Source organism: Schistocerca cancellata, chromosome 1 (genome assembly GCF_023864275.1).
Source record: "Schistocerca cancellata isolate TAMUIC-IGC-003103 chromosome 1, iqSchCanc2.1, whole genome shotgun sequence".
Classification (NCBI taxonomy): Eukaryota; Metazoa; Arthropoda; class Insecta; order Orthoptera; family Acrididae; genus Schistocerca; species Schistocerca cancellata.
This window is the reverse complement of record NC_064626.1, coordinates 541,814,001-541,841,004: the sequence shown is the minus strand read 5'-3', so window position 1 is coordinate 541,841,004 and position 27,004 is coordinate 541,814,001. Positions and strand designations below refer to the sequence as shown.

At 40.3% G+C, this 27,004-nt stretch overlaps 1 protein-coding gene across 1 annotated transcript in view; it reads right to left on the bottom strand.

Annotated features, from left to right (window-relative positions):
• LOC126189748 (uncharacterized) overlaps nucleotides 1-27,004 on the bottom strand; it is a 72,690-nt gene that overhangs the window by 3,677 nt on the left and 42,009 nt on the right. Inside the window, exons 4-6 of the mRNA XM_049930970.1 lie at nucleotides 23,582-24,051; nucleotides 3,769-3,868; nucleotides 951-1,064 (exon numbers count right to left, since the gene is read on the bottom strand). Of these exons, the coding sequence (XP_049786927.1) occupies nucleotides 951-1,064; nucleotides 3,769-3,868; nucleotides 23,582-24,051 (684 nt within the window). The remainder of the gene's footprint in view (nucleotides 1-950; nucleotides 1,065-3,768; nucleotides 3,869-23,581; nucleotides 24,052-27,004) is intronic.

Genomic DNA, 27,004 nt, shown 5'->3' with positions numbered 1-27,004 from the left:
GATCTGACTTCTTTCTTCGCTTTTATAACTGAGAAAGTTTTCGGTAGTGTTGGACCTTAAATTACTGCTGTAGCTATTGTTTTCCTTGTATTAGACTACTGGTGTTAGCCTTCTTGGGACATGGTGATGGAAAGGAAGCTTTGGATCATGTGGTGAAATGCTGCATGTTTGTAAGCTGTGGGATGTAGGGAAGAAACTGGGACGAACATGTCAGTAAAGGTGCCTCTCCAGATAAATTTAAAATTTCCATTTACAGTTTTGTATCTGTAAGTTGACTCCACGAAATCAGTGGTGGAAATCCCTAACTCAGTATTGAATTTTCTGTTATAATGGTACTGGTTCATATTTTCCAACAACTTCTTGAGTTGTCTAGTGGAACCTTTCCTAATACACAGAATTATATTAGCATGTTAGTTGATTATATGGCTGCAGGACTTATTACACTTTGTGTTCACGTGCCTGTTCTTCTTCTTCTCTCTTTACATTTTATTCAATGGAGCTACTAAATTTCGCAAACTGTCTCTTGGTAGTTATCTGGTACTGAATCAATGAAATAAATCTTAGTGTGCGATTGGGAGATCCACCCCTCATGCACAGGATACAGCACAGATTTATTAAAGAAAGGACTAGAATTTTTTTCCATTCTTGGTGCAGGCTAGTAGAGGAATTCTGTCTTAAAGATTTCCATTCAGTTTGGGAAACCCTGCTGGTAAAGTTTACAACCTCAGGTGTGAGTAAAATCGATTCGCATTTCTAAAATGACAGATTGTAATTTTCCTTGTCTCCAAGGTGGTAATGTTTTGACTACAGTCTTCCAACTTCCACGCAACTCTACAGCTGTTTATGCAGGGATGCAGTATGTAAGACTCCGAAATTAACGAACAAATAAAAAATAGAGTTCTAAATGGATGTCGATACAATTGAATGGCATTATATATAACACCACGTACCTGGTCAGTTGTGATTTGTCCGAAAATGCAGTACATCCCCGTCTGGAAGAGGACAGGAGGTATCGTCAAGAGCGCCTTCATAGCCTTTGTCAGACTTCCGTCTCTCTGCAGCAGCTATTCATAAGAGAACGTTGGTGTACTGAGCGCCCTTGAAATCAGCTGGCCATATTTGTAAAACAATATTCCTATGATATAACACTGGACATATGTATTATGAAGCAACCTGCGTGTGCACTAAACAACACACACACACACACACACACACACACACACACACACACACACACACACACACACACAAAACTGCCTACAAAATAGCAGAGCAAGAATTATGGGTAAGTATGCGAAACATATGACTTCTACGTTAACTGGTATAAGCATGACTACAACCACTACACGCGAATCAAAAGTAATTATTACTCTGGTAAAGTGTCACGCATTACTCATGACTTATGAAGCAATAACAGCGATTCTGCGAGTATCACACGAAAGAACTCTCCGCAACGGAATATGAAATCTTGCTTCACATCTACATTTACAGCTACACCAAGCAAATCACTGTGAAGTACATGACAGTGGGTGCTTCCCACTGACCAGTAATTAGGGAGTCTTCCTGATGCACTCATGTATGGAACGCGGATAGAATGATTGTTTTAGCGCCTGTGTGTGAGCTGTAATTAAAATTGTCCTCATGATACCTATAGTGAAATGTGTGGTGGGTTGCAGTACATTCCTAAATCGTCATGCAAGGCTGGTTCTTGAAATTTTGTATGTAGGGCTTCTTGGATAGTTGGCATTTGTCTCTAACCGTGAGGCAGTTCAGTTTATTCTCAATCCGAGTGCACACTGTCCCACGCGTCAGACAAACCTGTGATCATTTGTTGTGCCCTTCTCTGTATAAATTCAGTGTCTCCTGTTAGTCCCATTTGTTACATGTTACATATACTTGAGTATTATTCTAGAATGGGTCGCACGGCTAATAATTAGTAAGCAACCTCTTTTGTTATCCGATCTCATTTCCCTAGTATTCTATCAACGTCTGCCACGTGCCTTACTTATGATTGAGCCGATGTGATAGTTCAATTTCATATTCCTACAAAGCGTTACTCCTAGGTATTTGTGTAGAGTTTACTGATTCCGACTGTGTCTCGTTGATAATGTAGTCAAGAGATTCTATTGACTTTTTTGAACAGTTAAAATAATTTGACAAACACGACACCACCCTGAAACCTTATCAAGACCTTAAATGAAGCGTCCTAGTTGTGGATTAGAGTTGAGAAGCATAAGTGCAATGCACGTGGACTCACACATAAGAAAATTCGGATGTCAGCCTAAGCGTGTAAGCAAACCTGCGAATGCCATTGATTTTTTTTTTTTCAGTTAGCTTAATTTGTAACACCTTCTACACTCACTGCTGCGTCAGCTTATCACAGTTAATATTACGAAAATTATGTTGCACCAACAGAGTACATTTTCTGCTAGGTGAAGTTGACAATGCACATTGCTCTTGTCAACAAATGAAAAATAATACCCGCTAGTCAAGCAAGAATTTTTGTTGTGATCATTAGATATAATGCATTTTATACAGGAATTTTTCTTGCTTTAAAATTACGAATACTTCCATTCTCGTAAACTTAATGTAGTTAACGGCGACAACTCCCAGAAGAAGGTGCTACGGCTAACACACTTTCAAATTACTGCACGAAAAATATTAGCGAGAAAGTAAACCTCACTATGAGCCCTTGCAGTTGATGCTACTCAATCCTTCATGTCAACACCATTAAAATCTTACTAAAACTTACATAACGAGTCAGTGTGAAATACAAAAAATCTCCTAGTTAAGGAATCACTAGTCTTTACATCAGGTTTGTTACCGTAAACTTGAATCGACGAAAACAGTCGCAAAAAGATGCAATTAATATAGAAATGAAGACAATATCTATTACAAGAAAAATTACCTAGAAATATGCTAATGGCATATTTTAATTTCATTTTATGTTACTCAATGCGGTGTAAGTTGAATTAAGGAAAAATGAGGATATACTAGATTGATCCAACAATGATTTCTGCTTAGTCGTAGCAGCATCCACAGTTTGGTCAGTTGGCTTTACCTAGCAAGATAAGGGTGTGATGAACATACGCTACCTCAACATTAATGCGGAAAACAAGCAGCGATCGGTCAGTAAGAGAGTGACGAAAAAGCAAGTGGGGTCGCTGTATTACATCACTAATAGCTCTTTATACTCATTTCCTTCATATTAATTGGAAAATGATTCGTAGGTAACGAGTTTATCTTCTTCCGCACAAGCCACGCTGGGTAGCCGCTCTGTCTGAAGCATCTCGCCACGGTTAGCGCGGCTGCCCCCGTCATACGTTCGAGTCCTTCCTCGGGTATGGATGTGTGTTCGTTGTTCTTAGCATAAGTTAATTTAAGTTAAATTAAGTAGTGTGTAAACCAAGGGACCGATAAACGCTGCAGTTTGGTCCCATAGGAACTTACCACAAAATTTCCTCCTGAGAAGATGCTAGTGATATAAGCGCAAGCTAAATGTTTGGAAGCATTACGTAAGTCTACATCTGATACTTCAATATTACACATGCAGGAATTTGCTGAGACGGACACAACACAATTATCAAAGCAAAACAGCTTTGCACTAGTTGAACGTCTTACTTGCTAGACATTTTCTGGGTTAGCGATGCTTTCGAGCTTCGTGTTGTATGGTGTCCTCACAGCAACCAATACAAGCGTTTACTATATGCACTACCAATCATGCAAATGTTGTTTACACTTTATCATCGATGAAGTAAAATTACTTACACCACATGTGACAAACATATTGGAACATAAGTTTGCCATGTTGATAAACAGAAGAATGAAGATGGATATGTTCATTGACGTCTGCAACAAAGAGACCGACCTGCAAAAGAATAATATACGATATGAAAGCATGCGTTTAGCCATTCAGTGCGAGATGTTTAAATCAGAGAACAATTTTTTTGTTGTTTTGCATGACAGAGTGCTCCGCTCGTGTGATTTATGTCACATCGTTCTCTGCAAAAACCCTATTACTTTTTTTCCTTCTTTTTCAGTTTATTAATGAAAATAGATAATGGTGTTCCTCTAAAAATAAAATAAATAAACCAAAAGTGAAAAGGATACAAGGACATTATTGTAGGAACTTAAGTCGATAGTAGAATCGTGACTACGTTGTCCCAGTAAAATGTGAAATGAAAATCTGCTTTCAGTCACAAAGAATGGTTTTATCAATGCTACAGGATGCATTCGCTCATCCTTCTATGTTCTCTGAAATACGACAAAGTGCTATGATCGTATGACTTTTATCGTTTCGCTTTCAGAAAAGGCCTTAATGTCTTTCTTTTATTTTTTCAGTTTCGTTAATAAGTCATTTTTTCTTACATACGTGTCATTTGATGAAAATTTACTCTTTGTTTATGCATGAGAGTGGTACAGGTTTGATTGGTTTTCTATTTTTATTTTATATATGAGGCCATAGTGATTTAGTTAAGCTTTGATAGTCTTTCTCACACCAAAATACATAATTTAACAAGCCTGGCAGCATCTCATCTAAGGACTTACCACAAATTAGACAGGTCATCAATGCTTCGCAGTTGCTAAATGTGTATACAGATTGTATGTATGTTCTAATCTCCTTCTCCCCCACTCTAACCGTCCATCTCCTCTGCCTCCATTCTCTGTCCATCTCCTCCTCTTCCCCCCCCCCCACCTCTTCGGCTATCTCCAGCTTCTCCCCCCTCCCTCAGTCCATCTTCTCCTCCCATCCAATCTTTCACCATCTCCACCTCACACCTATCGCTGCCAATCTCCTCCCTCTATCTATCTCTCTCACTCTCAACCCTCCCTCCCTCCCTCTTCTCTGTCCTTCTCCTCTTACCCACTCTTTCAGATCTCAGCCTTGTTTATTGTTATTGTGGACGAACGTTGGATAGGGAAATGGAATCAATCAAAATGAATGGGTAATTTGTTTGGGATAATTAATATCAGGGATACAAGGCAGACTTCTCCAACAGCTGAGTCTATGAGGAAAGTATCTACAATGACAGTATTTCTTATAGTTGTAATCTACCAATGGATACGACTGCTAAGTTTCGGATGATCCATATTCCCTAGTAGTATTCAAAGTACAAATCGATAAGTTATAAATACAACATTTCTATGTCCTCTTAAAACCGACTGCAACAAAGATGACAAAACATACTGTCATATGTATAGTTTTTGTTTAAAATTAGGCATGTAGGGGTAATAATGTATGTGAAATAAACGGTTTCTCTAATTTTTTAAAAGCCCTGATATGCAAAAAAGAAAAACAAAGCAGTCCGCACATTTTCCCAGCACAGCATTTTCTTTCACTCTATTGTTAAAAAATATATGTAACTCATGAGCATCTGAATGTTAATAGAGAACCGTATAAGGATATTGTAGGAAATCAGTTGCGAACTCTTACAGATTTTTGCTAACTTCTTTTTCCCTTTATATATTAAATACTTTTTTATACTTACATATTTCTGAAAAAAGATGCAGCCAGTGTGTTTTTTAATTTATTAGAGCAGCGTGTACGAATCTGAAATAATTTGCTCCAGAACGTTTTAAGATTTTTGCTAACCAAAGTTTCCTTTTTATGTACTCTATATACATTTAAATATACTATATATTTAAAAAAATACTGCCTTCTTTTGTCAGAATTTTTATGTAAGTATTGAGTAAAAATTTCAAGTAAATTTGTCAAGAAGTTTCCGAGATTTTTGTTAACAACATTTACTCCTTATCTATCACGTATATATTTATATGCCACATATGTTTAAAAAGTATGTAGCCTATATCCGTCCGAAAGATTATTCTAGTGTAGAGAAAAATAGAAAAAAATCGGTCAACGTTTTCCGAGATGTTTACTGGCAACATTTCCTCTTAATGTATTAAATTTATATTTATGTACCATACATACTTCTAAAATATATGGCCTATATCCGTCCGTTTATTAGAGTATCATGGAAAAGTCTGTAGTAAATTGTTTGAAAATTTGACGCAAATCGCTCAAGAACTTTCTGAGATTTTTGCTAAAATCCTTTCTCCCTTGCTTACATGCAGGTAACGTCCGTTCTTTAGACCATTGTGTAATATTTTGAAAAAAGACCTGTCAAGAGCTTTTCGAGACTTTTGGTAAAAATTTTAAACTATAGTACTGTCACATTCCTTTCAATGAGATTCTCGTACCTAAATACCGTCCAAATTTCCGACATATATATTTTATTTTATAAAAAGAAGTATAAGTATGGATTTGCAGTTATTTTCACAATGGTTATTAATTGATAGTCTGTACTTACGTTTTTTCGCATATTTTATTGATTTTTTTATTTGGTACAATGTGTTTTATGCATTCTTTAAACTGTTTCCACCACTAACCACTTTACTATTGCCTTGCATCGTCAGTAAGTAACAGAAAGAAAAACGGAACAAAATGTAATTCGTACATTTCACTGCCGGCAACGGTGGCCAAGCGGTTCTAGGCGCTTCAGTCCGGAACCGCGCGACCGCTACGGTCGCAGGTTCGAATCCTGCCTCGGGCATGGATGTGTGTGATGCCCTTAGGTTAGTTAGGTTTAAGAAGTCTAAGTTCTAAGGGACTGATGACCTCAGATGTTAAGTCCCATAGTGCTCAGAGCCATTTGAACCAGTCGTACATTTCACTGAAGTCGAGTTCCGTTGAAACTGCCTGAAAAAATGAGTCCGGAATCCATATTTTGAAACAAGGCAGATGTCACAATTTTATTGTCTACGTATCCAGGCATGTCTATAACTGCTAATAGCTCCTGCTACTACTACCTATTATGGCATTTTTGTTGACATTATCGAGAGGTGTCACTGCAGAAGGTAGATTAGCCGTGAGAGGTTGGTGAGTTATCTTTCTCGAGAGCTGACAGCAGATAAGGACATGTAATCACAATTTAGTCATCTTAACTGTGGTAAAAGTATCCAAAAGCAGAGCCCACGTTGAAAAGCATTTACCCAAAAAAGTATGTAAAGGAAACTTTGCGTAAAAGCAAACTTTAATATTCGTACAGTAGACTATGCAGGGCATAATAGAAGCTCAAATAAATTATTTTCCTCTTCTAAATTGTTTTACAAAGACTGTCAAGTGGCACAAGGCTGGCAGGCTGCCATCAGCAGTGAATTTGCTGTCTGAGTTCTTTTTATCCCAAAAAGACTTATCTTGCTAAAATCCAATTCATCTGACTCACAGCATAGTGTAGCGTAACACACATTCTGCGTTACTAATCATACGTGGGCGTCACTGCCCATTTAACTTATACCTAAATGTTCTCTTGTCAATGAGAATCACCTAAATGAACGTAGGAACGTCTAAGTCCGTCGAAAAGTCGTCGTCATGGGCTGTGCGGCTGGTCCCGACGGAGGTTCGAGCCCTCCCTCGGGCATGGGTGTCTGTGTGTGTGTTGTTCCTTAGGGTAATTTAGGTTAATTAGTGTGTAAGGTTAGGGACTGATGACCTTAGCAGTTAAGTCCTAAAAGATTTCACACGCATTTGAACATTTTTAAAAACTCGTCTCTAATACTGCTATCAGGGTCAGATAAACATTATGGTGACACGATGTTGGGGAATTAGTTTCATCTTGCAACTGTTCGCCCCAGGTAGGTGAGTGATTAGTGCGACAGAATGTCAGTCTCAAGGGACCGGGTTCGATTCCCGGCTCGGTCGGAGATTTTCTCCGCTCAGGGACTGGGTGTTGTGTCGTCCTAATCACCATCATTTCATCCCCATCGACATGCAAGTCGCCGAAGAGGCGTCAAATCGAAAGACTAGCACCAGGCAAACGGCCTACCCGACAGGAGGTCCTAGTCACACGACATTCTACATCTTGCAGTTCAAAACGTTTCTTGTTCTCTCTTGTAACACAATGGAAATTACACGACTCTGTGGTGCAATAGCATATTGAACAGTAGTAATACACATTCATATAGGTATATAACAAGGGTTTCTAGGCTTTTGCAGTCAGCTAAACAGTATAGCGACTCCATGGTGGGATACCGACTTTGTCTTGCAGTACCAAACATTTGCCACCATCTGTCCATAGCGCCAAACGTTGCAGTACAACAGCGATAAATATTAAAAAAGGTAAAAACTAAAGATTGCCATGTCCGTCAAAACGGATGCGTAAAATGTGACAGTCACATATTAAGTGACCCATGTTAATTCCGTGTGTAACTTGTGTGTATTATGTACACACATGTAGCTGCTAAGTGGGCAGTTAACTGCTTCTGCTAGGACAAAATGTTGCTAGTAGTAAAAAAAAAAAAAAAAAAAAAAAATAGATTTATGGTTATCCATCTACGTTACTTGTTCCGAGACTATAGCACAACAAATCTTACTAAAAATAATGCGTTTTGATAACATGTATTATGTCTTACATCGTTTAACTATATATTTTCGTAATATGCAAAAGGAAACTCCTCATCCTCAAAAGAAAAATTTACGTAGATTAAAACACGACAAAGACGGAGCTGGCAGAAGACAGAGATGGAACATCGCCAAAGATGGTGGTGTAACAAGACACAGATTGAAGGTCGATAGCTCGAAAGCAAAATTTTGCCACGGAAGTATAATTACAGATCTCTGGTCTCAACCATAAATTCGAACTTTGCAGATAAACTATAATTGTTCTATTTTTCGAAAGATGTAAGATTCTGAACACAAAACACAGGTTACGGTTTTCAGGTTAAGCAGCAATTGTTAACACCGAAATTTAGATTGCTGTACCACACTTTGCAAGCACAATATGCTTTAAAATGAACTATTTCCACATCTTAATTGTCTACATTACGTACTAAAATACACATGGCTCACTTGTAGATAATAATGAAATAACTTATAAGTTAGTAGGTGGACCCCCCCCCAGGAAACCATGGACTTGGCGTTGGTGGGGAAGCTTGGGTGCCTCAGCGATACAGATGGTCGTACCGTAGGCGCAACCACAACAGAGGAGTATCTGTTGAGAGGCCAAACAAACCTGTGGTTCCTGAAGAGGGGCAGCAGCCATTTCAGGAGTTGCAGGGGCAACAGTCTGGATGATTGACTGATTTGGCCTTGTAACACTGACCAAAACAGCATTGCTGTGCTGGTACTGCGAACGGCTGAAAGCAAAGGGAAACTACAGCCGTAATTTTTCCCGAGGGGACGGAGCTTTACTGTATGGTTAAATGATGATGGCGTCCTATTGGGTAAAATATTCCGGAGGTAAAATAGTCCCCCATTCAGATTTCCGGGCTGGGACCACTCAAGAGGACGTCGTTATCAGGCGAAAGAAAACTGGCGTTCTACGGATCGGAGCGTGGAATGTCTGATCCCTTAATAGGGCAGGTTGGTTAGAAAATTTAAAAAGGGAAATGAATAGGTTGAAGTCTGATATAGTGGGAATTAGCGAAGTTCGGTAGCAGGAGTAATAAGACTTTTGGTCAGGTGAATACAGAGTTATAAATACAAAATCAAATATTGGTAACGCAGGAGTAGGTTTAATAATGAATTAAAAAATTGGAGTGCGGGTAAGCTACTACAAACAGCATAGTGAACGCATTGTTGTGGCCAAGATAGACACGAAGCCCACGCCTACCACAGCAGTAGAAGTTTATATGACAACTAGCTTTGCAGATGAAGAAAATGATGAAATGTATGATGAGATAAGAGAAATTATTCAGGTAGTGAAGGGAGACTAAAATTTAATAGCCATGGGAGACTGGAATTCGAGAGTAGGAAAAGGGAGAGAAGGAAACATAGTGGGTGAATATGGATTGGGGGTGAGGAACGAAAGAGGAAGCCGTCTGGTAGAATTTTGCACAGAGCATAACTAAATCATAGCTAACACTTGGTTCAAGAATCATAAAAGAAGGTCATATACACGGAAGACTCCTGGAGGTACTAGAAGGTATCAGATAGATTATATAATGCTAATACAGAGATTTAGGAACCAGGTTTTAAATTGTAAGACATTTCCATGGGCAGATGTGGACTCTGACCACAATCTATTGGTTATGAACTGTAGAATAAAACTGAAGAAATTGCAAAAAGTTGGGAATTTTAGGAGATGGGACCTGGATAAACTGACTAAACTAGGGGTTGTACAGAGTTTCAGGGAGAGCATAAGGGAACAATTGACAGGAATGAGGGAAAGAAATACAGTAGAAGAAGCATGGGTAGTTTTGAGGGATGTAATAGTGAAGGCAGCAGAGGACAAGTAGGTAAAAAGACGAGTTCTAGTAGAAATCCTTGTGTAACAGAAGAAATATTGAATTTAACTGATGAAATGACAAAATATAAAACCACAGTAAATGAAGCAGGCAAAAAGGAATACAAACGTCTCAAAAATGAGAGCGACAGGAAGTGCAAAATGGCTAAGCAGGGATGGCTAGAGGACAAATGTAAGGATGTAGAGGCTTATCTCACAACGGGTAAGGTAGATACTGCCCACATGAAAATTAAAGATATCTTTGGAGAAAAGAGAGCCACTTGTATTAATATCTAGAGCTCAGATGGAAACCCAGTGCTATGCAAAGAAGGGAAAGCAGAAAGGTGGAAGGAGTATATAAAGGGTCTATACAAGGACGATGTACTTGAGGGGAATATTATGGAAATGGAAGAGGATGTAGATGAAGATGAAATTGGAGATACGATACTGTGTGAAGACTTTGACAGAGCACTGAAAGGCCTGAGTCGAAACAAGGCCCCGGGAGTAGACAACATTCCATTAGAACTACTGACGGCCTTGGGAGAGCCAGTCCTGACAAAACTCTACCATCTGGTGAGCAAGCTGTATGAGACAGGCGAAATACACTCAGACTTCAAGAAGAATATAATAATTCCAGTCCCAAAGAAAGCAGGAGTTGACAGATGTGAAAATTACCGAACTATCAGTTTAATAAGTTACAGCTGCAAAATACTAACACGAATTCTTTACAGACGACTGGAAAAACTAGTAGAAGCCGACCTCGGGGAAGATCAGTTTGGATTCCGTAGAAATACTGGAACACGTGAGGCAATACTGACCTTACGACTTACCTTAGAAGAAAGATTAAGGAAAGGCAAATGTACGTTTCTAGCATTTGTAGACTTAGAGAAAGCTTTTGACAATGTTGACTGGAATACTCTCTTTCAAATTCTAAAGGTGGCAGGGGTAAAATACGGGGAGCGAAAGGCTATTTGCAATGTATACAGAAACCAGATGGCAGTTATAAGAGTCGAGGGACATGAAAGGGAAGCAGTGGTTGGGAAGGGGGTGAGACAGGGTTGTAGCCTCTCCCCGATATTATTCAATCTGTATATTGAGCAAGCAGTAAAGGAAACAAAAGAAAAATTCGGAGTAGGTATTAAAATCCATGGAGAGGGATGGTTCGCCGATGACATTGTAATTCTGTCAGAGACAGCAAAGGACTTGGAAGAGCAGTTGAAGGGAATGGATAGTGCCTTGAAAGGAGGATATAAGATGAACATCAACATAAGCAAAACGAGGATAATGGAATGTAGTCGAATTTAGTGAGGTGATGCTGAGGGAATTAGATTAGGAAATGAGACACTTAAAGTAGTAAAGGAGTTTTTGTATTTGGGGAGCAAAATAACTGATGATGGTCGAAGTAGAGAGGATATAAAATGTCGACTGGTAATGGCAAGGAAAGCGTTTATGAAGAAGAGAAATTTGTTAACATCGAGTATAGATTTAAGTATCCTGAAGCCGTTTCTGAAAGTATTTGTATGGAGTGTAGCCGTGTATGGAAGTGAAACATGGACGATAAATTGTTTGGACAAGAAGAGAATAGAAGCTTTCGAAATGTGGTGCTGCAGAAGAATGCTGAAGATTAGATGGATAGACCACGTAAGTAATGAGGAGGGATTGAATAGAATTGGGGAGAAGAGGAGTTGGTGGCACAACTTGACAAGAAGAAGGGATCGGTTGGTAGGACATGTTCTGAGGCATCAAGGGATCATCAATCTAGTATTGGAGGGCAGCGTGGGGGGTAAAAATCGTAGAGGGAGACCAAGAGATGAATACACTAAGCAGATTCAGAAGGATGTAGATTGCAGTAGTTATTCAGTGAAGAAGAAGCTTGCACAGAATAGAGTAGCATGGAGAGCTGCATCAAACCAGTCTCAGTACTAAAGACCACTACATAGTAGGTGGACATACTTTGATCCTAGTACCACATATGAAATTCGTCATAACGTAAGATTCATATACCCACTGTGGTGGACTTGAATTTGATGGGCCACTTCTGTGTAGGTTTGGGTTGTAGTGGAAGGTCATGGCGAGAAGTAGGCTGATGGTAACTTCATAAAACAACATCGAATTAGAGTCACCTTATTATTTCTCGTTTGACTACACTCATACGCCGCAACGTGTCAACTACACCTCTCGGCATATCAGCGTGGTAAGCGAGCTCCTCATAATATGGGTATGCCGTAACGAATGCACTTACGAATAATGATACCTGCTGGTCACCTACCAGCACATGGTCCAGTTACGCGTAGCATGACTGCTTGTGGGTGGCATCTACATCCACATGATTACTCTGGAATTCACATGTAAGTGCTTGGCACAGGGTTCATCTAACCACAATCATACTATGTCTGTACCATTCCACTCCCGAACAGCGCGCCGTAAAAACGAACACCTAAACCTTTCTGTTCGAGCTCTGATTTATCTTATTTTATTTTGATGATCGTTCCTACCTATGTAGATTGGGCTCAACGAAATATTTTCGCATTCGGAAGAGAAAGTTGGTGACTGAAATTTCGCAAATAGATCTCGCCGCGACGAAAAACGTCTTTTCTTTAATGACTTCCGTCCCAACTCTCGTATCTGCCACACTCTCTCCCCTATTACAAGATAATACAAAACTAGCTGCCCTTTTTTGCACCCTTTCGATGTCCTCCGTCAATCCCACCTGGTAAGTATCCCACACCGCGCAGCAATATTCTAACAGAGGACGAACGAGTATAGTGTAAGCTGTCTCTTTAGTGGACTTGTTGCATCATCTAAGTGTCCTGCCAATGAAACGCAACCTTTGGCTCGCCTTCTCCACAATATTATCTATGTGGTCTTTCCTACTGAAGTTGTTCGTAATTTTAACACCCAGGTACTTAGTTGAATTGACAGCCTTGAGAATTGTACTATTTATCGAGTAATCGAATTCCAACGGATTTATTTTGGAACTCATGTGGATCACCTCACACTTTTCGTTATTTAGCGTCAACTGCCACCTGCCACACCATACAACAATCTTTTCTAAATCGCTTTGCAACTGATACTGGTATTCGGATGACCGTACTAGACGGTAAATTACAGCATCATCTGCGAACAACCTAAGAGAACTGCTCAGATTGTCACCCAGGTCATTTATATAGATCAGGAACAGCAGAGGTCCCAGGACGCTTCCCTGGGGAACACCTGATATCACTTCAGTTTTACTCGATGATTTGCCGTCTATTACTACGAACTGTGACCTTCCTGACAGGAAATTACGAATCCAGTCGCACATCTGAGACGATACCCCATAGGCCTGCAGCTTGATTAGAAGTCGCTTGTGAGGAACGGTGTCAGAAGCTTTGAGATCCCCTGTCGATAGCGGCCATTCCTTCGTGCGAATAAAGAGCTAGCTGCGTTGCATAAGAACGATGTTTTCTGAAACCATGCTGATTACGCATCAATAGATCGTTCCCTTCGAGGTGATTCATTATGTCTGAATACAATATGTGCTCCAAAACGCTACTGCAAACCGACGTCAATGATATAGGTCTGTAGTTCGATGGATTAGTCCTACTACCCTTCTTAAACACTGGTGCGACCTGCGCAATTTTCCAATCTGTAGGTACAGATCTATCGGTGAGCGAGCGGTTGTATATGATTGCTAAGTAGGGAGCTATTGTATCAGCGTAATCTGAAAGGAACCTAATCGGTACACTATCTGGAACTGAAGACTTGCCCGTATCAAGTGATTTGAGTTGCTTCGCAACCCCTAAGGTATCTACTTCTAAGAAACTCATGCTAGCAGCTGTTCGTGTTTCAAATTCTGGAATATTCCATTCATCTTCCCTGGTGAAGGAATTTCGGAAAACTGCGTTCAATAACTCTGCTTTAGCGGCACAGTCGTCGGTAACAGCACCATCGGTACTGCGCAAGAAGGTAATGACTGCGTCTTGCCGCTTGTGTGCTTTACATACGACGAGAATTTCTTGGGATTTTCTACCAAATTTCGAGACAATGTTTCGTTGTGGAACCTATTAAAGGCACCTCCAATTGAAGTCCGTGCCAAATTTCGCGCGTCTGTAAATTTTAGCCAGTCTTCGGGATTTCAAGTTCTTCTGAACTTCGCATGCTTTTTCCGTTGCCTCTGCAACAACGTTCGGACCTGTTTTGTGTACCATGGGGGATCAGTTCCATCTCTTACCAATTTATGAGGTATGAATCTCTCAACTGCTGTTGCTACTATATCTTTGAATTTGAGCCACATCTCGTCTACATTTGCATAGTCAGTTCGGAAGGAATGGAGATTGTCTCTTAGGAAGGCTTCTAGTCACACTTTATCCGCGTTTTAAATAAAATTATTTTGCGTTTGTTTCTGTTGGATTTGGAAGAAACGGTATTGAGCCTAGCTACAACGACCTTTTTTTTTCTTTTTTTTGGTTTTAGGGCGCAAAATTGCTATGGTCATTAGCGCCCGCACTATACAACGACCTTGTGATCACTAATCCCTGTATCAGTCATGATGCTCTCTATTAGCTCTGGATTGTTTGTGGCTAAGAGGTCAAGTGTGTTTTAGCAACAATTTACAAATCGCCCGGGTTCGTGGACTAACTGCTCGAAAGAATTTTCGGATAAAGGATTTAGGACAATCTCGTAAGGTGCTTTCTACCTACCACCAGTTTTGAACAAATATTTTTGCCAACATATCGAGGGAAGGTTGAAGTCCCCACCAACTATAACCGTATGAGTGGGGTATTTATTTGCTACGAGACTCAAATTGTCTCTGAACTGTGCAGCAACTGTATCATCGGAGTCTGGGGGTCGGTAGAAGGAGCCAATTATTAACTTAGTTCGGCTGTTAAGTATAACCTACACCCATACCAATTCGCACGGAGTATCTACTTCGACTTCTCTATAAGAAGGGAGAACCGGTAGAGGTACTCAAGGTACCCTCCGCCATACACCGTCAGGTGGCTGGCGGAGTATGGATGTAGATGTAGATGTAGACAAGATAAATCACTATTGACAGACACAAACACTCCACCACCAATTCTGCCTAATCTATCTTTCCTGAACACCGTCTGAGACTTCGTAAAAATTTCTGCAGAACTTATTTCATGCTTTAGCCAGCTTTCTGTACCTATAACGATTTCAGCTTCTGTGCTTTCTATTAGCGCTTGAAGCTCAGGGACTTTCCCAGCACAACTACAACAATTTACAACTACAATTCCGACTGTTCCTTGATCCAAGCACGTCCTGTATTTGCCGTGCACCCTTTGAGATTGCAGTCCACCCCGTACTTTCCCGAGGCCTTCTAACGTAAAAAACCGCCCAATCCACGCCACACAGCCTTCGCTACCCGTGTAGCCGCCAGCTGAGTGTTGAGAACTCCTGACCTATTCAGCGCAACCCGAAACCCCTCCACCCTATGGCGCAAGTCAAGGCATCACCAGTGCAGACGATGGCCGAACAAATACAGTAGTTGAAACTTCCTGGCGGATTAAAACTGTGTGCCCGACCGAGACTCGAACTCGAGACCTTTGCCTTTCGCGGGCAAGCGCTCTACCATCTGAGCTACCGAAGGACGACTCACGCCCGGTCTCACAGCTTCACTTCTGCCAGCTGAAGTTGTGAGACCGGGCGTGAGTCGTGCTTCGGTAGCTCAGATGGTAGAGCGCTTGCCCGCGAAAGGCAAAGGTCCCGAGTTCGAGTCTCGGTCGGGCACACAGTTTTAATCTGCCAGGAAGTTTCATATCAGCGCACACTCCGCTGCAGAGTGATTTCTCATTCTAAATACAGTAGTTGCCAGCCACCCAGTCGGAAATCTCACCTCTGCGAATGTTGACGTGTCCCGCCATGGTACCCACCCCAGCGTAGAAGGGAATGTACCTGCATAACTGTGCAGGATCCGTTGCACCTTGGTCAGAAGTCGAGCAGCGGCTGGAGTCAGCCTGGAATTTTTTCACCAGGGGACCAGCACCTAGTCCCAGAAAATGTGGTATGTGCCAGAAGCTGATGTAGTGGCGGCGACTGACGAAGCTCATGGTGGCTGATTGCTGACCCACGCTAGCGATGCCTCGTGCAGCCCTCTTGTCATAGTAGGCTTGCGAGCTGTGAATATAGCTGGTAAAATGCTTCAAATGGCTCTAAGCACTATGGGACTCAACATCTGAGGTCATAAGTCCCCTAGACTTACAACTACTTAAACCTAACTAACCTAAGTACATCACATACATCCATGCCCGAGGATTCGAACCTGCGACCGTAGCAGCTGCACGGTTCCGGACTGAAGTGCTTAGAACCGTTCGCCCAAAGCGGCCGGCATAGTTGGTAAAAAGTGATCATTAATTACATGGAATAGCTGCTCATTTCTTGTGCCAGTCGTTTTCCTGAGATGTTCATACTCCCTTCCGTGGAGAAACCACTTGACCCGTTGTCGTGTACTGGTATAGAATAGAAGAAGGGTTCAAAGGGTTCAAATAAGTCTGAAATTTTACGGAGGTTAGATTAAAGTGCTGAAAGACAAAATTCCACTGATGGCTGGTGATTGATCGGACTAGCGTCAAACACTGTCACAGGAAACCTTTGAGAAGTCCGCATTTTGTGACTCAAGAAGGGTACTCGTAGGAGCCTCATGGACTCAAGGTTCTGCATAAATCTCCTTTATTTCATTCAGACTAAACTATTACACAGGAGACTATCTATCAGAGTTAGTAAAAGCAAAGTATTGGAATGTTGGCACCACAGATTTCAGAGTCCTATGGGTGAGAGATAACAGAAGTTGCAGTCAACAGAAGCATTGTGAAGTACAAACAGTTCTGGAGAACTCCAAGAGAGAAAAGACTCCTGTGGGAAGTTACTGGAGGCTGGCGTCAAGCGGCATGAAATTAGCGTCCAAAGTTGTATCTGTAGTCGGGCCATGAATCCACTGTCACTTTACACTCATCGGCCTATCTAAACGTGGCTCTGCACCTCCATGGTGCGTCTTGCCAAACATGTCACCAGACGACACATGCTGCTTGTCGTTCCTCGAATCAGGTTATACAGAATTTAAATAACTACAAATGTTGACAGTTGGTACTTCACGAAAATATGAAATCAAAAGCACCTTCAACCATCTACATGGTGAGTCACTAACTATTGCCACCTAGAATAACTCCGAAAGTATGAGAGCAGCTGAAAAGTTTGTGGGATAAATGTTGCATGGTACAGTGGGGGCCATAATGTGACGTTGGTTTCTTGTTGAGAGATATAAAGATCAACTTCGCTTTTTTAAATTGGATGCTATAGTTTGGTACTTATTTTCTGATAGCTGCTAGCGGGGCGAATCCAATAATGTGTAACAGTAAGGTCTTTGTAGGTCAACAAAGGTCACACAGATGGCATGAACGTCCATTTATAGAAGGTGATGACGATTGGTATCAGTACAGTGCTCCAATCTTCTTATCATGGATTGACTCGTATTCCTTATGACTTGGGCGCATATTGAAGCACATGCTCTTACAGTTCTCTCTCGTATATCGTGTAAATAATAAATATTTGCCGAATACGGAGTATCCATTTAACGTGTCATTGACATGTCAACATCATTTGACGGTTTCACATTACAACACTAATAGGAACGGTAAGACTAGTATCGTCGAATCAAGAGACTGTCGATATACGGAGAATTGCAACGAAATTTAATGAGAGCTAGAGACTTATACGCTGAAAGAAATCCTCAACGTGCTCACCCTACACGTCGTACCTTTAAATATGTGTATGATAAATTGAGAACAACTGGAACTTTAAAGGATAGGAAACATACACGGCGAAGGAAAGCTACTGACGAAGAAACCTAAATCGGTACTGTTGCCACTGTGTGAGTTCGCATCAAATCATAAGGGGATCTGGCATGAACGAGAGTATTGTTCTGCATCGCCGTAAATATCATCCTTACCACATCAGTCTCCACCAAGAATTAACTGGTACGGAATTGTACGCGCCGCACTGAATTCTGCCGATGGGCTCAACTTCAGATTCAGAGGGATGACAGATTTATCAATTTGTTTTATTTACTAACGAGGCTACATTCACGAACCATAGAAATGTTAATGTGCATAACATGCAGTACTGTCAATTGAGAATTGATATTGGCTGCGGCAAGTTGCTCACCAAAAACCGTGATCGGTGAATGTATGGTGCGGGATTCTGCAGGACAGAATTACAGGCCCTATTTCTTCGAAGGAAATCTTAATGGTAGGAAGTACACCACATTCCTGCAAGACACATTAGGTCTGTTATAGGAAGAAATACCTTTTGGAACAAGGAACAGAATGTGGTATGAACACGATTGGTATCGAGCACATTCTTCACTGCTGGCTAGAAATGAGTTGAGGAGACAGTTCCCAAATCGTTGGATTGGATGCGAAGGGGATGAGTCGTGGCTGGCTCGTTCACCAGACTTGATGCCTTAAGATTTTCTCCTGTGGGGTTCCTAAAAGACATTTTTTATAAAGACGTTCTAACTACACCTGAAGATATGCGAGAGACAATTGTCAGAGCATGTGCTTCGATAAATGTCTATGTGATAGGGAATACCACTCAAACCATGTTAAGAAGATTGCAGAATTGCATTGACACCAATGGTCATCACTTCGAACACCTTCTGTAAATGGACGTTCATGCCACCTGTGTGACCTTCGTTGACCTTCGAAGACATTACTGTTACACATCATTGGATTCGTCTCGATAGCCGCTATCAGAAAATGACTACAAAACAATTGCATCCCATTTGAAAAAATAGAGTTCACAGTGATATCTCTAAAGACAGCCCACCCAGCAACAAAAACCAAACGTCATATTATGGCCCCCGTTGTCTCATACAACATTTGTCCCACCAACTTTTCAGTTCCTTACTTTAGGAGGTATTCTACGTGGCAATAGTTAGTAATTCACCCTGTATATTTTGAATGTAATTTATTTATGCGACCAGTTTCAACGTTTCACCCCGCCATCTTCAGCTACGTGACCAACGTGTAGGAGGAATACCACCTCTTGTGCAGTCGACATAGGGGCGGCATTATGTAATAAGTAACAATAGACTTTTAGTTTCGACTCTCAAGCCTTTGTTCATCAGCTGACTCTTTACTGGTAAATAATTCTAATTGTTTCTAGCTGATACGACACACTATTGCGTTATGAAACTCGGAAAGCGTAAGCAACGACACGTCATCTTCTGAATAAGCAAAGGTTACCAATGATTTAGCACAGAGATCGATATTTGTCCCCTCTTGTTCTAATTTCATGACTTCCAACATATACCGAAAATGAAGAAATAGTTTTCCTTACTGACAATGTATATATAACATTCGAGGGTAATGAAGTTACTTCAACACTTGAAAATGTAAACAATACTTTCTAGAAGAACAGTAATTGACTTCTAGCTAATGGACAGTTGCTGAAATTAGGTCCAACACGTTACACACAATTCTGCGAGGCACATGAATTGACTATACCGCTATAAATAATACATAACTTAAATTGATAAAGGAAACAGGTTATTCCCAATTTTAGGTGTTTATGTTGATAAGAAAATGAAAAGGAAGTCGCATGTTGCCGTTTTTGTTACACGTACAAACTGTGAAACGTTTGGGCTAAGGAAAACATCATATTGTACAATCAAGAATTTCGATTATTTTTCCTTATGGCTTCACACTCTGGGATTACTAGAGACGTCAGTGTTTGTGGCACAGACGCTTGCCATATGAATAATATGTGGTGTTCTCTTTACATTATCTTCTAATCAACTCTTTAAACGATTTGGCATATGGACAAATGTCCCACATTTACTAGTCCTAAACTCTATTGTCAACAGTAACTGTTATAAATATAAAAATAGAGGAATAAATAATTTACTCTACTTGTCTCTCAAACTTAATGTGCCACAGTAAGGAGTGAGTATATTCAGACGTAAAAATCTTTCACAACATATCTAGTATTATAAAGGATGTAATCCATAATACAGTTATCTACAATCTTGAGCTGAAATCGGATGTGCTCACATTGCCTTATATTCCACAGAAGAATTCCTGATTGTGTAATCGTAATGTGAATACGTGTTTAAATAAGCGTAAGAAAAACTGAACATATATGACAAGAAATTAAATATACACCGGAAGAAGAAGAAGAAAAAGAAAAACGACGACGCGCTACTAAGGAATTATCAGAATATGACAAAGTCGGTAGAGGTTATGTACATGTGTAGACCAACAAATGAATACAATTTCAGAAAAAAATGGATGACTTATTCAACAGAAACGTCCCACAAATTGAATACGTCAGTATCGTGTAGGTCTACCTTTGACCCTTATGCAAGCAATCCTTTGGCTGGAAATTGAGTGACGTAGTCTTGTGTGTCCTCTTGTGGAATGTCATGCCAAGTTCTATCGAACTGGCTCGTTTGGTCGTAAAAATTCCGAGAGATTGAATAACCTTTCCCCTAATCGTTCAGACGCTCTCAAATGATAAGAGATTCTGGGATAAGCACGAAGATAAGCAATAGAATATTTCGCGTGCGTGGACGGACATTATCTTGCTGAAATGTAAGCCCAGAATGGCTTCCCCAAACCATCACTCCTGATTGTCTGGCTGTATGGCAGGCACGGAAAAGTAGGTATCCGGTGCTGCCCGTGCCTTCTTCAGACATTTCTTCAGTCTGGAATCTCATTTGTCTTCACTGACGAGTCCCGCTTCGAATTGAACCTCTATGACTAGCGAAGGCGTATCTGGAGATACCGCACACAGTGGTGGGACACTGGCATGATCGTCGCCCTCCATACTTCACGACAGCCAGGAGTAGTGGTCTGGGGTGCCGCTTCTTTTCATAGCGGGACCTCTTTGGTTTAAATCCGCGGTAACCTTACAGCACAGCGGTACGTAGGCAATACTCTATGCTCCGTTTTGTTGACCCTTCATGGCAAGGCATCCTGGCTAACATTTTAGTTATATAATGCTGACCCGCACAGGGTAAAAGATTCTACTGCTTGCCTTCGTGGGTGCAAAACTCTACATTGACCAGCAAGGTCGCCGGATCACTCTTTCCAGTTGAGAGCGTTTGGAGCATTATGGGAAGAGCGAACCAACGAGCTCGGGAATCTGAAGATTTTACGCGCCAATAGGATAGAATTTGGCACGATACCCCTGAGGTGAACATAAAACAACTATATCAATGAATGCTGAGCCGAGTAACTGCGTGCATAAGGGCCAGAGGTGAACCAACGTGTTATTTACTTATTCGACTTGTGAAGCTCTTTTCGTGAATAAGTCATCCACTTTTCTGAAATCGTAATTATTTGATTGTTTGTTTACGTAAATTACATCTACCGATATCGTCCTATTTGGATAATTACTTCGAGCTGCGCCGTTTATTTTCTTCTTCATCTATCTTAGAGTGCAGTTAAATAAAAATTACAGCTGTCGTGTAAAAACATACCTTTACGTATTATGTAATTCATCAGTATGTTGCCATATTGTTTAATGATCGATTGTACATTCCGATAACTGATGGATTAGCTAACTACCTGTATGTCCTACCATGGATGGCAGTTATGACATCAAATTAAGCATAAAATTTTACTAAATTTTCCCTTCTCTAGCGGGTCTTGTTTAACATCCCAACACTCACAAGATGAAATCATAACAAGGCATTATTTGCCGGGAGATCTCATCTGAGTTGTTCAGCCGCCTGGCCCAACTCTTTTGTTTGACGCCGCATCTGCTACTAGCGCGTCTTTGTGATAATAAAAAGATGGATTCTTTGGAACAACACAGTCCCTGAATAAAGAAAAATTCCGAACGTGCCGAAAACTGAACCGGGTAACCACGATCTAGAGACAGCGACACTGACTGCTAGACCACGAGCTGCTGACTCCAATTTTCATTATCTACTCGTGACGTATAGTCATAAGACCATATTTTCTGGCTGTCACGCATATCTCAGTACCAGTAAATATCCATGTTTCTGTGTTGATTTTAGGTTAGAGTTACAGGTGTCTTAATTTTTATGCTCTTCGTGTGTCTGTTAACTCGGTGTTGTTAGAGTCTGTTCTGTAAATAACTGCTAGGTTTAGGTTTCCAGAAGGAGATGATCGTCCACAGTAAGCGTAAATGCTCGTAAAACTGTGAATTACAGTTCCACTATTACAAAATGTAGCGAAACAGTAGCTTCGATCCAATATATCTTCTACATTTCCGTCGGTCGTTGGTTGTTGAGTGGTCGTTCAAGATTGTATACCGCCAACATTTAACAGAAGCTTAGTGAACGATCCTCAAAATGACGTTCCATTCAGAATGAGGACGTTCTTTTCCACGTATTTATGTCAAGCAGTTGTCCGGAAGAAGAAATCACAATTTTTGAGACACCTGAGCACATTTTCTGCTCCGTTCCTTTCACATATTACGTTCACATCATTGCCATTCTTTTTTATTGTTAGCAGTATTAATTTATAGGCTCCTTTCTTCCAGTGGTTTTCTATTTTTGTAATGTCTTACGTTCTACTACGCCTGTCAACCCATATATGACGTATGACACCTATTAGTTATCTACATATTCTTTTAATACGATCACATTATCTGAGTATCTTATGTGGTATCTTGAATGATAGTTATATATTACTTGCTCACACGTTTATGTACGCTGAATCATAAGTGACCTACTATATTTTTACTATTTTCTGTTAAGTAAACAGACTTGAGAGCTATATTGTAACCGAAACTACTAATAAATAAACATTGATTTTGTAAAGGTGGGTGCAGATGTTAAAAAAATACTTTTGCAGCGCCGATTATTAAATTGAGTTTTTAGCTACATTGGGTAGTTGGTTTCAAGTTTAATAACTGCTACATTAAGAGTAAATCACTCTCGCTCCTTTGTCTTGGAGGTGCAATAGAGCTAAACCCAACGTTATACATGTTAATTCCATAGGATGAAAGTGGTATAATTTCGGGTATGATTGCTTAATAAAATGATTATACATACTCTGTATGTAACAGTCCAATACCTTCAAATCTGATATATTACAGAGAAATAGCAAGTCGAAACTTTGTTACAGCATGCAACGGGTATTGATACCGCATTTTCGAGGAATGTTGGTGATAGTGTATAGAAATTTGTGTAGACTACATTTCGTTAGTAATTTCAGAATTATTTCGAGAACAACGTAAAATCTTACAAATATTTGTCAACATATTTACGCTGCTACAGTACAACTTCTCTAAAAACTCTATTCATTACATGTTATGGAAATTGTATGATATTAACTGTGCAAGAAAGTGAAAGATGTGGATTTCATTTGTGTTCTGGTGCTAACCTGAGAACTGTCTGATGATGAAGAACATTCTTCACTAGCCTTGACAACATCTCCTCATCTGAACCATTCTGTGTGGTGTTGTCTGCAGCTGGAAATGACTGATCTCCATCGGACACCATCGACGACAGCTCGCTGCCTTTCAACCCACGTAGATGGTTATCCGATACTGCACTCTTCAAATGGAAATCACGCATTGTTGAAATATTGTGATTCAAAACTTCAATCTCAGCTGCAGTCATCATCATGAGGCGAACAAAGAAAACGTCCAAACACAGCGTAACCTCAGTTGTTAGTGTCAGGCAGAAGATCTGGGTGACGTAAAGCAGTTCATACATCGGCGACGAGTGTATGTCTGCAGGTAGCCAGAGAGGTGCAGGTAGCTGTCGATGGTTTTCCTGGCCCTCTTTCTGGGCGCCAATGGAAAGCAGCGGAGAAACCACCCACCACATCAGCGAGGGAACAGCCATCACCTGCAAATCACGGCAAGCATCACAGGCACTGTCTGCTGCGATTATCCTTCTGTCCTTAGGAATTCGTGGTTGGAAGTAAACAATATGCTGCCTACCAGTAATTAGATTGAATTTAATGTAGTGTGGCTGTGGGGGATAAGGGACGTGATATAGCTCGACGTTTAGATGTTGGCTAAAGGTCATGTAGGGCATTAGGGCATACCCATGACATCACAATCCCCCTCCCCCCTCCCAGTCACAGTCCAGTACTTCACCAGCTAACATGTACATAATTTCTGAACGACATTTATTATCAATGAAAAATACGAAAATGATGTTTATTTTAAATAATATACCTGTCAACTCACACTAGTACACAAAAAATAAAAATTATATAAAAGTGTAACATATTTATTCATCTAGAGTAGGAGCAACAGACACACACACACACACACACACACACACACACACACAAACACACTTTTTTCCATGAACTTAACAGGTTAAGTAAAACTTATAAACATCTATAGCTCGATCGTCACACACACACACACACACACACACACACACACACACACACATTTGATAAAATTGATGCTTCAAACATGACTGTGGGCTTTCAAATTGTGTGGCAGTATGCTATTTCCACATTTCAGTTATCATAAACCACATGTGGATTAAAAGTAACATCTTACGATGGCAGTTGACATTTAATATAAAGACTGAATGAAACAATGTTCGCAAAAGAAACTTGACTAAAACTATAAATCCTCAAAACATGTGTTAGCCAAAATACTGTGCAAAGCAGGCCAGCACACAGACAAATAGGTAGTCTACATTGCTGATTGCCGTTGGAAGGATGCAATTAGTGCATGGCAGCTACAGTGTGACAGAGACCCGTCAAATTGATTTCCATAATCCTAGGTCTACTCGTAAATTGTTTTACAACTCTACAAAACATTTGTAGTGTACTTAAGAAAGACTTAATATTTTATCCTTGTTCTAAATGAGAGACTGAACAAGAAAGGCTCAACAAGCTCTATTATTGTGGGAGCAGAGAATGAATTGTGATCTACATTAGAAAAATGAAATTAGTGATGCTGACTTGCATATTTATATCTTACTTAATTACTTTGTCAATATGGGACCTCCAAGCAGTTCGGTTCCTGTGGTGTTCTCTGCACCTACATCTCATTTCTAATGCTTTGACACATTTAACTACATTAAAAATTAAGCTTTTGACAAGATTTTAACACCAGCAATACCAAAAATTTTTACATCATGTGTACTACCAAGTGCAGGATACTAGGTACCACAAAAAGTAATTAAAAAAAAGGGTACTAGGAACAACAAAAGATAATTAAAAAACAAATTTAGTTGATTGTTGTTAACTTTTGTTAACAACACATCTTTTGAAACAGGTACTGATGCACAGGTATGGTCTAGAACCTGCAGATATCTTTGTACATCATCATAATAATAACAGTTTCACTTCCTGTAATATGTAAATGGAGATGAGACGTACTTTAAGATACTACAAACAATATCGAAAACCCAAATTTTGTTAAGTTATCTTTGAGTTTTACTCACAACACATATTTTAAAGATATATAGATGTGTAGGAAGAGTCCTAAACCAGAAAATATGAATTTTGCATTTGTTGCAACAACTCAAATTCACCACTAAGGCTTAAATTACGGGTTATTCAGTCACACATACAATACTGCACATGTTGGACTGGCAATTTACATGAAAATAATTGATAATCTTGTTAAGAAGAGCCATACTGCCATATTGCCAGTTTTCATGACTTTTGTAGCTTAGAATGTCTGGGACACTCAAAAAAAAAAAAAATGGAAAAGGTTAAGGGATGCTAAATGAACTTTTCATGTCGGCTTGCTCTGGACAGCGGCATCTACAGCTCGGTATCTACATCTACATCTACATCCATACTCCGCAAGCCACCTGACGGTGTGTGGTGGAGGGTACGTTGAGTACCTCTATCGGTTCTCTCTTCTATTCCAGTCTCGTATTGTTCGTGGAAAGAAAGATTGTCCGTGTGCCTCTGTGTGGGCTCTAATATCCCTGATTTTATCCTCATGGCCTCTTCTCGAGATATACGTAGGAGGGAGGAATATATTGCTTGACTCCTCGGTGAAGGTATGTTCTAGAAACTTCAACAAAGGCCTGTACCGAGCTACTGAGGGTCTCTCTTGCAGAGCAGAGTCTTCCACTGAAATTTATCTATCATCTCCGTAACGCTTTCGTGATTACTAAATGATCCTGTAACGAAGCGCGCTGCTCTTCGTTGGATCTTCTCTATCTCTTCTATCAACCCTATCTGGTACGGATCCCACACCCGTGAGCGAACAAGTGTACTGTAACCTACTTCCTTTGTTTTCTTACTGCATTTCCTTAAGATTCTTCCAATGAATCTCAGTCTGGCATCTGATTTACTGACGATTAATTTTATTTGGTCATTCCATTTTAAATCACTCCTAATTCCTACTCCCAGATAATTTATGGAATTAACTGCTTCCAGTTTCTGACCTGCTATATTGTAGCTAAATGATAAAGGATCTTTCTTTCTATGTATTCGCAAAACATTACACTTGTCTACTTTGTGATTCAATTGGCATTCCCTGCACTATGCGTCAATTCGCTGCAGATCCTCCTGCATTTCAGTACAATTTTCCATTGTGGTAATGAGACAGTTCTCCAACTTTCAAACAAGGCCATTACTGAAGGTCAGCTTCAGCAAATGACGATCCCACATACTGATTTCAGAACTGAGATGCGATTATCTGCCTAATACGAATAACACAAATGTGCTTCTTAGCTGCCTGACGGCAGATGGAAGGCGAGACAATTACTTCATAGTTCGATTGTGTGGTACTAAGCGAACTTGGTGTGACGTCCGTGATGGGCATACGAATGCTGTGTAGACATTTACATTGCCTTGTAACTCTATAAT